We start from the raw sequence: 13,194 nt of genomic DNA, 5'->3' as shown, positions 1-13,194 counted from the left end.
GAACACTAACCTGACTCCCCCGTTTCATTATTTGATGCATTTACAGTATGTAACACACAAATGGAAAGTCCCGTTTGGATTTTAGATATATTTCATGTACCTACAGTATAAGTTATCACTGCAGTAGCGTCAATCTGAAAATATATTCCTTATTGCTGCGATATGGAGAGATAAGGAATGTTCAGGATTTCTGACTCCTTACCTGTCTTCCCCTGATTGAGTTCTGTCCCGTTCATATTGGTATATGCATGTTCCATATTTCCTAGATAAGTAGCACCTACAAAAAAAGGGGGTAGGGTAGATGATGAGCCCAGAAATACAGGAACACTCTGGGAGATGTAGCAAACCTTCAATGGAGAAGTTGCCCATAGCAACCAGATAGATAGTTAGAGTATATATATATATATATATAATATATATATATATATATATATATATATATATATGTACAGTATATAATAAAACTGTACACTTGTATGTAGTAATGTATATAATATAACTGTACACTTGTATGTAGTAATGGCTGCTGACAGCATAATAAAACTGAGTAGACTTTAACTTGGTAATAAATCCACACAAATATAGTTACTATACTGTTATTTCCCTACCTTATTTCTCCCTTACATTTGCACTGACGGTTCCCCCCCCCCCCCCCCCCCAGGCTCCGCATCCAGAGTATAGAGAAGGAAGTGGGCCGCAGGACAGACTTGGGCAGAAGAATGGTCCTCCAGTGGCTGTGGCTGGGCGTATAGTACCTGTAGGATGCTGATGGCTGTCAGTCCTCCAGTGCCCTGCTGCAAATGCTGCTCTTCCCACTGACAGGACACCAGGGGGGGAGGGGGGGATAACAGGGGTGTCACTATGTCTGGGAAAGAGAGGGAGGAGTTCTCATTTGTGTGCTGGAAAAGTGGTAGGGGCCTTGCAATAGGGACCAGGGGCAAGAGAGAAGCAGTAGGGTGTCAGGTAGATACAGTGGGGAACAGAAGAGGCACAGGGTGAAGGGAGAGGGTGGCAGGGAGAGGCAGTAGGTGACATATAAGGGGGCACTGGGATGGATGGAAAGGGGATGGGAGGGTACTCTGGGCTGAATGAGGGAGGACACTAAGCTAATTAAGGAGGGAACACTATGACTGGTTTAGCTGGGGTTTACTGAGGGGCAGTTAGAAAGGGGGGGTAGGCTAATTGAGGATGAGAAAGGGATAGTAAGAAAGGGATTGAGGGGGAACGCTTGGTAGCTGCTAAATATAAGTGAGCTAAATGACCTTTCATGCCCAGGGGGAGGAGCAAGGCAGGGGGCCTTGCAGTGCAACTCCACTACTGGTTTCCTTTAGTAACCAGGTGGTAAGTGAAGCATGGCAAGGGTCCATTTGGGCTCTCTGTACTTATGTATTACCCGGGCTACGTTGTCAGCGTAGCCATTGCCGGGCGCCCTACTAATATGTGGTGAGTTACTAATATGTGGTGAGTTACTTATGTGGGAGCTTGTAGCTTGTCTGCACACCAATTTATTTTATTGGATAATATGAAGAGACCCCAATTTTTACATAAATAGGCAGTGGGGGTGCTGTTCCTCACAGTCAATTGTACAAGATTCACAAGAAAAAGAAAAAGGGGACTGGTTGATGGGGAACGCACTAGTAACTGAATTTATTAAAATATAAATTTTATTAGATTATTGTTTAATATTCCCTGTATCACAATGCAGGAATTAGGAAGACAGTGAAAAATAGAGGCAAAATCATGTATACATAGACATATACATTGAGTGTATTTAAAGAAAGAAAACTAGTGTACAGTAGTGTGCTTGTGGTAAGGCACAGTACAATATTTAGCAGGTGGATCAGTGATACATTTTAATATATGGTATCACTTATCCCTGTATTTTTATATCTATTGAGTTTTTAATGCCACCTGCTGGTCATTTATAGTAATGCGTGCAATGCTCATTTAGTAGCATGCATCCAAGGGGTATAAAGGCCCAAGATGAGGCACATATCTTTTTAAGGTCAGAGGGATATTTATCTGGGGTCCCAACACTGGGGACTCTCTCAGACAGATTCCCTTCTGGCCCTGGCCCCACGGGGATCGCTTAATGGAGTACTAGTTCAGTGCAACAAAAATAAAATTTCTATTGCTATTTCTAGCAAACAAGCATTTCGGTCTTGGGATCAGTGCCAACACATGCGTTTTACTGCCTTGAAGCAGCTTTGTCAAGGCCTGGATTCACCAATCATATTAATTATTTGCAACATGAGTTATAAAAACAGTATTTCCTTTGTGGACTCTAAACCCAAGGGTTGAGTTACCTAAATGTCCTTGGTGGGAAAGACTAGCAGGATTCTTATGCAGATATTATATTTTTTCTTAATAGCACCATCTGTACAGAGCTGCTGTAAGAAACACATTGTACTCTAGGATATTTTTGCAAACTAAAATGTATAAATCATAGTTGCCTCCCCTCCTGCATTCTGCAGGAGACTCCCTGAAATAGTACCAATCTCCCTGACTCCCAGAATAATCTAGCAATCTCCCTGATTTTATCTAACCCATATTATACAGTTGTAAAGAAAATTTGGGGAAAAAAGAAATCAGAGAATTAAACATTCAAATGGAATCATCAGTGGCATGTCCCTGTGTTACGATCCGCCTACAGCAGATCGGTGTAATGTGCTATTCACATTTTCTGTGTGTAGTCGGTCTGTTTTCCCTGGATTCTGCTCCCTGGGTTTATTCCAGCCTGTGTTTGTGTTTGCTCGCTGGTGGCCTCCATTGGAAAGCCTGGGCCATTGCAGCTCACTCTATGTGATGTGTCTAATTAGGCTTCAAGCCTGCAGTGCTCACCTGCAGGCAATGTGTAATCAGCACCACATTGTGCTCACTATATAAACCCTCTGGTTATTCACTCCCATGCCGGTTATAGTTCTGTCCTGCGTGTCCAGAGTATTCCCGGTTCCTTGGCATTACCCCACCTGTCCAGTCTGTTGGTTTCCATGTCTAGGAGGTTTCCTGGTTGTTACCGTGCCTGTCCAGCCTGTCGGTGTTCGTGTGCAAGTGCCATCTCCAGCGTTCCTATACTCCTGTCCTGGTGTCCCTTCCTAGTGCTGCTGCGGTGTTCCTGCTTGTTTGCTGCATATGATTTCACAGATAAGTTGGGGATCTCCCCACCTTTGGCACTTGCATTCCTTGGTTCATTATTACATCTCCTGTGTATTGTTACACCTGTTTGGCATTATAAATATCTTCTGTGTATTGTTACACCCATTTAGTTTTATTACATCACCTGAGTATTGTTACTCCTGTATTGCCCTCAGTCGTGTCTGCCCCTGGAGCCACATCAGGCTCCTTAGCCTTTGGGGGGGATCAGTGGCCCGCAGGTCACCTTAGTTAGTCTGTCTTCTTGTTCCTGGTCCGTCTCCACGGGTGCATTGTCCCAACATAAGACCTGCCTGTAACGAAGTCTGGGTGGACCTAATTCGCCCTTACAGCCGGGACGGGTACAGGCGAAGCCTAGCCCTGCACGCAACCGTGGACGCTAGGCCAGGACAACAGAGTTAGGGAGTGTGGCCACTGATCCTCCCCTAACACCCTGCTTGGATTCTAAAACTTATGGCTACAAGCATTATAAGGTTTCACCAGGGCCGAAACTAGGTTTTCTGGCGCCCAGGGCAAGGCATTTATTCGGTGCCCCCCCCCCCCCCAAAAAAAAAAATATATATGGTGGTGTGGTGCAGTGTCACCATGTAACTGTGTCTGCCGCCAGCCTGCTTCTCTGTTCTGTGTCCCGAATCCCGCTGCCCTCACCTGTGTGCTCGGATGTGCAGCCTGTTCTGGAGGTGCTGTGCAGCACCGCCGCCCATGTAACTGTGCTGTCACCGTGCACAGTGTAACTTCATTGCAGTCAGTGTCTGCCGGCCGGGCCCGCTGCTGTGTCCCGCCGCCACCATGCCCTCTGTGTCCTGTCGATGGTGCGGAGGCTTGCAGCCTGGTGGTGCCATGCTGAACTGGTACTGTAGCAGTTGTAGTGGGATGCTGGACGATCCCGCCCGGGCTCTTTACGCGCCGGCTGTCCCTCCGCTCTGAGTCCTGCTGCTGCAGTGCACAGTCGCTCCTCCACCTTGCGATGTGATACGGGTGGTGACTGCATGATGATGTCACACCCACATCATCACACATCACGAAGGAGGGACCCAACGGCCTGCGGTGGTGTCATGTAAAGTAGGAGGATCATTCATCTACCATAACAAGCCTCAGTCAGCGCCCCCCACACCCAGCGCCCGGTGCGGGTGACCCCCTAGCCCCCCCCCCCCCCCTAGTTACGGCCCTGGTTTCACTTATGTGGAACCACATGTAAAACACAACACATGTACAAGCCCTGACACATGTCAGTGTCGTAACTTCAACAAGTATAGTAGATCTTACTACCTGCTTTGGGGCTCATCTACAATTGATGCAAGTCATGTTTATGACATGTCTCCCAGATGTAGCAGTACATGTCTGCGCTTCTAGGTGCCACCTTCACAATCTCCCTGACAGGCTTTTTCAAAAGTAGACAAATATTACATGTATTTCAAACCTCCCAACTGTCCCGCTTTCTGCGGGAACGTCCAGTTATTTTGTGACGTTCCCCAATCCCGCCCGGGACCGGGGGGGGGGGGGGAGTTGGGAGTCCCCCCCTGTCACTCGTGAATATGAATAGACGCTGTGCCCCCAGAGCAGCAAAACCAGGGGCGTGGCCTGGTGGGAACATTGCAAGTATAGGCCACGCCCCCTTCCCACAAGGCCATGCTCCAAAAATTTCCAGCCGCGCCTTGGCGTGGATGAGCGTCCCTCCTCCCTCCACAAAGTTGAGAGGTATGGTATTATCATGTATAATGTGCTGAAGAAGAAAATACATTTTGACAGCAAATAGTTGCAAACAAATAAATACAGTATTGCAGGCAGCAATGTTGTTATCAAAACTACATTTCTTAATATCATAGTTAATAATGTTATATAGAAATATCTCACAACAAGCATTTAAGCACTAATATGACCATATATGGAGTTAGACACGCCCTTAGGGTAAAGCAGAAGTCTTGTGTGTACAGCTCAAACCTCCTTTTCCATGTCTAGCAGCCTGTTACAAGAACACCACAATGAGTTACCTGTGCTTATTCTGTGATCGGTAATATTCTCCATGTCTCTGTGGAGATCTGGCAGTTTATTATTGTAGTAATTGCTAGAAACTTTAGAAACTTTGGTTTTGAATATAAACATGTTCTGCTTTTCTATTTACTTCGTGGAAGTATAAAAGCCACAGAGAAACGGGAAATGAAAACCTTATATTCAGCAAATTCTTACATGAACAAACCTCTGACCTAAATTTAAATGAGATGATCCAAACACACAAAAAGAAGTATATACTGATAGCATCATCACAACAGATACAAGTATACTATGTTTATGGAGTTGCAACACACTTTGCTACATGTGTAACACTGGGAACTACTTTACAATAATATGTATCATGCCCTTACCTTCAGTGTCCTGATCTCTGTCCTCTAGGGATACAGAAACAGACTGAGGGCTGTTCCACACGCTCCGGCTGACACCGGGCGGCGGAACACTATACGGACAAAAGCCGTGCCATGCACAGTAGTTAATAATGGACTGGGATTTTGTCCATACGCACGAGATGGTCAGGGCCCGGCCGCAACCGGATGTCGCCACTGGAAAGGACGGCTGCTGGGCTGTGGCCATTCCGACCATTGTAAACTTCTGTGTATGGCACGGCTTCTTCTCAACTGTATGGGGGTTGCTTATTTTGCAAATTTACAAAGCAACTTGGGTTCAGTAGCTAACCGCATCTCCAGCATATAATGATAATTTCCTATGTATAACCTATCAATGTACATTATGTATTGTGACAAGGAATCACCGGATAAGATGAAGTCTTGGCCTTTATTTTGTAGCAGGTAAACAGCATAGACAAGGATGGTAACAGCATTGCAGCATACAGGTGTCACAGCATAGTACAAACTCCTCAGTATGTTCTAGTGGTGCACATGCGTTGAGGTCTCCCTACGATAAAAGCCAGCGTTGACTTTTCAATGCTGGCCATTCGCAAGGTGACTGACAGGAGGCCGGTGTCTGGGGGTTGCACCCGGCCGTTTCCAGGAAGTGTCACGTAAAAAACACAGGTGGAGCCAGCTGTTTACAGGGAGGGCCTCCGACGTCAGTGCCGGCCCCTATCACCCACTTTCATCACAAAAAATCTGCACCAACCGAATACCCTGGTACTGTAAAATATTAATATTTTTGTGGAGAACTAAAAAAGTTAAAATCGCACATAATGATCGCAGTGTGTGGGCAACATTACCAATTCATCAGTGACTGACATAAGAATGGCTTTGCCATTTACAGTGCTACTTCCAGCAATATACCTGCACTTCCATCCATTTGTTTCACCTCCCATGGAATCCCAATGCGTGGTGAAGTCATCCATTTTATCTCCCTTGTTTCCTTTTCTTCCCCCCTGCTCCCATGCACATACTGTACCTCCTGCTCCTGTGTTTGCCTCCTTGCCCCAATCTTTGTCCCATTTTTCCTTACTGTTACCCTGCTCTTCCCTCCTTTCTGCTTGCTGTATCTGGTTGCCACCAGCAGGGCAGTAGAGAGCCTTGCCAGGCCCAGGTACTTTTCAGGGGGTGTGGCCTAACTGGAAAAAAGACCACCCTAGGGCGGTCAGAGGGCGCTGCCCAGTAGCGCACGCAGGGGGGGTTTCCGAGTACCCAGAACCCCCCCCCAGGAATCTAAGGGCCATTGTCTGAAAGCTGAGGGTCCCCTCTTTCCAAGAGTACAAGAATTTTTAAAATCGGACCTTGGGTACCGGAGATATCTGACTTCAAAGCAGTGGTCCCCATCCAAGCCTGTTAATTGCTGTTCCCAGTCAGATATTTCAGGTTCTGTCTGACGTAGAGTTTTTATGAGGATATATTCCAAAATCTGTGACTCTCCCCCTTTGAAGGACACTAGAAGCTTGTCTCTACTGTTCCCAGAACCAGAGATATCAGCCTTCCAGCAGCTGGTTACTGCTCCAGCTCCACACACCTGGTATGTAGTTTTATATACTCATTGGGAGATTGCTCTTCCTCCTGAACTCTGATCCCCTAGTCCCCAGCAACATTTGGTAGGTGGGATTCTCTAGTTTTTAGTTCCATTAAAATCTAAGAAATCTATTTCTGGGAACTGGAGATATCTGCAGTCAAGCAAGCTGTCCTCCCACCAGAAAATTGTGAATAATAAGCCCACTCCACTATACACCCCTCCTCTGCATATTAAACATCCTCTACCACCCTGGAAGTTATGTATCAGGGCCCCTTCATTCAGCCCAATGCCCCCTTCTCCCACCATCTGTGCAGTAAAGGGGTAATTAGTGGAAATTACTGATCCAGGCCCTACATGCTGAGCGGTTGATATAATACCCCCTACCACCCGCGGGACATCAAAACATATACTGGGTCACCTAAGTGTCCATCTCTGTACTTTGCTCCGCACCTCTGGAAACCCCCTTCTGAAAATCCTGCGTTTGCCCCTGCTGCCATGGGATGTAAGGTCAAAGTGAAGCTGCTACTTAGAGGGACTGAGTAGGTCCCTAAATATAGAAAAAGGGATATAGGAAAAAAGTAGCGCTTACCAATGAGAAATTACAGTAAAAAAAACATTTAGGGGGAAATTTACTAATATGGATTCGTAAAAAATAGGTGTATTCGTAGCCAGTCCGGTCGGAGCTCGCTATCGTTCAGGGTTGAACTATAGCCCGGTCGAAGGTCAGGGAAAGGAAGATGTGCCGAAGTGACCGAGGCCGCCCTGGGTCACCTATCTTATAGGGTCAGAAGGGGGAGGTCAAAGGCCATTCCTATTGGTCAGGGTTCGTATGTCAAGTCCTCTGTGATTGGGGCAAAGGTGCAGGGGGAAGGTGAACTTTGGAGTCCTTTGTATGTTGGTATCGTCGTCAGGGGGTGTAAATAGCAGTAGAACCGGTTATAACTAGATTCCTTTGTTATACACTTTTTAACAGAAACTGTCTTGGGAATATGGATTTTTGTCCATAACTATTGGGCCGTATGGATTGCGATTTATTTGCAATGACCGGAATACTGCGCATAAGAAACGGAACGTAACGGTACTAAACATTATACAGACGGATGTATGCAATGCTAACTAAGCTATGTGTGGTGCTCTAAACCTTTAACTATATTTTAATTAGTGTCAGTATGTTATTATGAATTTATGTGTAATAGTATGGCTGCGCTTCTGGTCCACTTTGTCACACAGACTCGGGTATGGAAACTTTATTTGCGCAACTCTGCGAACCAAAATGGCGGCCATACTATCCTAAAATGGCGTGTATGCAACTCGACTTCAACAGTGTAAAAAAATAAATAAATATTTAAAAAAAAAACAGCGTGGGGTCCCCCCCCCACAGCTGTAACCAGCACCAGGCTGAAAGAGCCGGGGCCGGTAATTAAGAATCAGGGAACCCGACAAATAGGGGTTCCCAGATTTTTAACAACCAGCCCCAGGCTCCAGGTCCGGGCTGGTTCCCAAAATACGGGGGACAAAATGACTAGGGGTCCCGCGTATTTTAAGAACCAGCCCCAGGCCAAACTAGCCAGCAGGGTAATGCCATAGCCAGCAGGGTAATGCCACAGCCGGGGGGAGACTTTTTATACAAGTCCCCCCAGCCAAAGCATTCGGCCCTCTGACCAGTCAGCCTGGCCAGGGGCCCTGGGGGAGTGGGGACCCCCCCAATAAAGGGGTCCCTCCCCCCCTCCAGGACTTACCTGACCAGGCTGAAGCCTGGTGCTGTCCCCGGTGGCCCTGTGCGGTGGCCACCGGGCTGATCTTGGTGTAAAAAAAATAGAATAATAAACTATTGTTCTAAACTGTGAGTCCCAGCAAGCCTCCCCCGCAAGCTGGGACTTGGAAAAAAACAAGTCCCAGCGTGCGGGGCATTAAAGGGCCCGCTGGGTCTTGTAGTTCCACAGTAAAAAAAAATAGTTAAATACACACTGACACCTGAAAAATAAAAGTTTAATACATACATTACACACACACTGATACTTACCTATCTTGATCCCGTAGGTAGGTCCCAGAGTCTTGATCCGGTGCCTTGTCCTGGTTCCGGATCCATGTCGGCATTCTTCACCATGTCGATCTTCATGTCGGCGTCCGGTCCGGGGTCCGAAGAAATCCATGGTGGACTTGTGGAAGGAAATCCTACTCACCCAGGTCCTCCATGGAAGTTCTTCTGGCTTGATCCGACGTAGTCCAGGGCTTCTTCCTTCTTCTTCCATCTTCTTGCTTCTTCTTCAAGCTGCCGGCGACTCCGGCAGCTCCCCGACTGTCAGAGCCGCAGAGATCCTTCCTCCTCGGCGTCTGTACTCAGAATGAATTCTGGCCAATCAGGAGCCGCCTAGCGGCCAATCAGGAGCCAGGAAAGTCGGCTCCTGATTGGCCAGAATTCATTCTGAGTACAGACGCCGAGAAGGAAGGATCTCTGCGCTCTGACAGTCGGGGAGCTGCCGAAGTCGCCGGCAGCTTGAAGAAGAAGCAAGAAGATGAAAGAAGGAAGAAGCCCTGGACTACGTCGGATCAAGCCAGAAGAACTTCCATGGAGGACCTGGGTGAGTAGGATTTCCTTCCACAGGTCCACCATGGATTTCTTCAGACCCCGGACCGGACGCCGATGCCGACATGAAGATCGACATGGTGAAGAATGCCGACATGGATCCGGAACCAGGACAAGGCACCGGATCAAGACTCTGGGACCTACCTACGGGATCAAGATAGGTAAGTATCAGTGTGTGTGTAATGTATGTATTAAACTTTTATTTTTCAGGTGTCAGTGTGTATTTATTTAACTATTTTTTTTACTGTGGAACTACAAGACCCAGCGGGCCCTTTAATGCCCTGCAGGCTGGGACTTGTGGTTCTCCAAGTCCCAGCTTGCGGGGGAGGCTTGCTGGGACTCATAGTTCCACAGTTTAAAACAATAGTTTATTCTATTTTTTTACACCAAGATCAGCCCGGTGGCCACCACACAGGGCCATCGGGGACAGCACCAGGCTTCAGCCTGGTCAGGTAAGTCCTGGAGGGGGGGGACCCCTTTATTGGGGGGGTCCCCACTCCCCCAGGGCCCCTGGCCAGGCTGACTGGTCAGAGGGTTAATGCTTTGGCCGGAGGGACTTGTATAAAAAGTCCCCCCCGGCTGTGGCATTACCCTGCTGGCTGGTTTGGCCTGGGGCTGGTTCTTAAAATACGGGGGACCCCTAGTCATTTTGTCCCCCGTATTTTGGGAACCAGCCCCAGACCAGGAGCCTGGGGCTGGTTGTTAAAAATCGGGGAACCCCTATTTGCCGGGTTCCCTGATTTTTAATTACCGGCCCGGCTCTTTCAGCCTGGTGCTGGTTATGGCCATTTATTTTTTCTATTTTTTTTTTATTTTTTTACACACTGCAGCCTGCACGGATCTGACTGATCCATGCAGGCTGCCAGAAAAATTCGTATAAGCGGCCGTATATATGGCCAGCTAATACGAATTCCTACGACATCGGAGGATTACAAAGCAGTCGTATATGACTGCTTTGTAAATTCCCCTCCGGAACACGACTTTGCATACGACTGAAACAGTCGAATGCAGTCGTAGGGAAAATACTAATACGAAAAACTAGGTTTTTCATATTAGTAAATTTCCCCCTTAATGTACATACATAACAATAAAAATTACATAAACATAATCAATAAAAATCTCTCATATATGGCCCTTTATGTGTGCCACTGTGTGGATATAGATAGATATTGGTAAGGATCCGCTCCTATTATGCCGCCTGAATAATGTCCCAATTTGGAACGATGCAGTTCTCAAAAGGGGATAGGTTAGCTTTCCACTGGATTCAAAAAGATGTTATTGGAGGTAGATATATTTACCACTGCTGGTCCCCTTGGAGTCTTGTATCCATTTAGGATTGCATGAAAAGCTGTGATCTCCGTTGGGTGGGGTAGGTGGAACTTTCTCCGCTTAATGATTTGTGGAAAGCGGTGTGTATTTTTCCAAAATAAGCAATTCTCCAAAAGGTGAGGAGATAAGACGGCTGGTTGGATCCAAAAGGTGCACAGTGCAGCGATGGCAATGAGGGGCCTTCAGAGTAGCAGCTTCCAACGCGTTTCACTGCCTCTAGGGGCAGCTTTTTCAAGGTGTGGCCTAACTGTTGAAGGCATGGCCATGCACCTTTAGAATAAAATACAGAACAAATAGCACTTTACACACCTCCCAGCACACCCAGCATGTTTTGAGAAGTGCTGCTGCAGCTGCTACTGCAAGGCAACGAGGGCCCAACTGGGCCCCTCAATAAGACCTAGGCCCGGGTAGTAGTACCTCCTACCCCCCTCTCTGCACCAATGACCACCATTGAGGAAAGTTAAGTGTCAGTGCTTGGACCCATCTAGCCTCAGCTCCGATGGGATTGAAGGGACCATTGTCCCGCTGTAGAGACTGCCCATTTGTGTTGTCTTTACCGGCTTTATTGCTTAACCATGACTTCCACGCCTGCGCCCTGCAGAGTACTTCTATTGTACTCATCTAAACCTTTGGTTTAAAGTCAACAGCAGATGACTACTTAGGACACTTCTTTCCTAAAGCCTACTCATCATCACCTGTCAGCCACTTGTAACTTGCAACAGGCTTATATATTATTTTCATTTCATATCATTTTTGTTATCTTGTTGTGGCCTCTGACTGCCTACTTATGTTTATACATTGAATGCCTACAGTACTTTGTGCTGTTGTAGCCTAACATCAGGTAACCACCTAATATTTGTGTTGGGTAGTCACAAAAAAGGGTACTTGTGTATTATCAGGGCGCCCATTACGTAGTTTACGTAGTAGTGTATTCAGAATACCAATACAGCACTATGCTGGCTACGTAAACTACGTAAGTGGCTCTGGAGCCCTAAAAATACACAATGGTTAATATCCCCACTATCCACGTCATACCCCCAGTATCCACGTCGGCGATTTTATAAAGTCCACTCAGCGAGCCGCTCGCCATGCTTCAGGCTCGGTGGCTCGCTGCGGTCGCCACACTTTATAAGATCAACTCCATGCCGACGTGAATACTGGGGGTATGACGTGGATATTGGGGGTGAAATGGGTGGTCTATACTTACACTTCTCCAACCCGGGCACTGCGTCGATCCCCGCTGACTCATGCTGGGATCCACAGTGACTCCTCGGCTGTCGCATTCAGTCCTCCTGCTCTGGCACTCGCCACGGACACTGTACGCAATTAGCGTAGTGCCGCTGGGGGTATAGAGAAACCATGTGATGCGCCAACAGCGGCACTACGCTGAATTATGTACAGCATCCGCCGTGAGTGCCGGAGGGACTGAACGCTGCCGCCGGGGAGTGACCGTTGCTGCCGCCAGGGAGTAAACGTCACTGCCACCAGGGAGTCGTCGGGGATCGCCGCCCGGAGGAGGGTAAGTATAAACCACTCCACCCTGCTCCCAGTGCTACCTCCTGTACTATCATGATGCCGGCTACGATGACAACGGAGCTGGGCACCGTGATAATACACAAGTACCCAAAAAAGTTATGTATACAAATTAGATTACAGTTCTTGTAACGTCTACTCCTGACACCTTGTGGTTACTTAGGCACATTACATTCATCCTAAACCAATACTCGCATTGTATACATGCTTCGTATCCAGTGCTCTTATCTGAGGTAAGGTCAGTGGCTGGTGAGGCTTTTGGAGTCTACTCTAGTTCAAAATATGGGGGGAAATGTGAATTGGGTCCCCTGTATTTTAGGAACCAGCACCGGGCTCTTGATCTGGCCCTAGTTCCAAAAAATATGGTGGACATAATGAGTAGGGATCCCCCTAATTTTAGGAACCAGCTCCAGGCTCTTGAGCCGGCCCTGGTTCCCAAAAAGACAAAATAAGTACAGTTCCCCCGTATCTTAAGAACCAGAACCAGGATCCACTTGCAGGAGGTGTAATGCCACAGCCAGGGGACACGCTTGATGGGGTCCCGTGGCCAAAACCCTTACTAATCAGCCCAGGCCTGGAATTCTTGAGGAGGTGTGGGCCCCCTAAATAAAGGGGTCCCACCTCTCCAGGGCACCCCTGGCTTGGGCTGAAGCCCGGGG

At 47.5% G+C, this 13,194-nt stretch overlaps 1 protein-coding gene across 3 annotated transcripts in view; it reads right to left on the bottom strand.

Annotated features, from left to right (window-relative positions):
- LOC146072689 (low affinity immunoglobulin epsilon Fc receptor-like) overlaps window positions 1-5,266 on the bottom strand; it is a 31,100-nt gene extending 25,834 nt beyond the window's left edge. For 2 of the 3 annotated variants that reach the window (XM_083179883.1, XM_083179885.1), the window contains exons 1-2: window positions 5,145-5,266; window positions 203-277 (exon numbers count right to left, since the gene is read on the bottom strand). In XM_083179883.1, coding sequence (XP_083036009.1) covers window positions 203-277; window positions 5,145-5,256 — 187 coding nt within the window. In that variant the 5' untranslated portion in view covers window positions 5,257-5,266. Of the gene's footprint in view, window positions 1-202; window positions 278-755; window positions 1,215-5,144 lie in introns of those variants that run through there. The other variant, XM_083179884.1, reaches the window with a different exon arrangement.
- Between the last annotated feature and the right edge of the window lie 7,928 nt (window positions 5,267-13,194).

The sequence above is a fragment of the Crinia signifera genome, chromosome 4 (assembly GCF_055691185.1).
Source record: "Crinia signifera chromosome 4, ASM5569118v1, whole genome shotgun sequence".
Lineage (NCBI taxonomy): Eukaryota > Metazoa > Chordata > Amphibia > Anura > Myobatrachidae > Crinia > Crinia signifera.
Note: the sequence above shows the minus strand (reverse complement) of the source record. Positions and strands in the feature narration are given on the sequence as shown.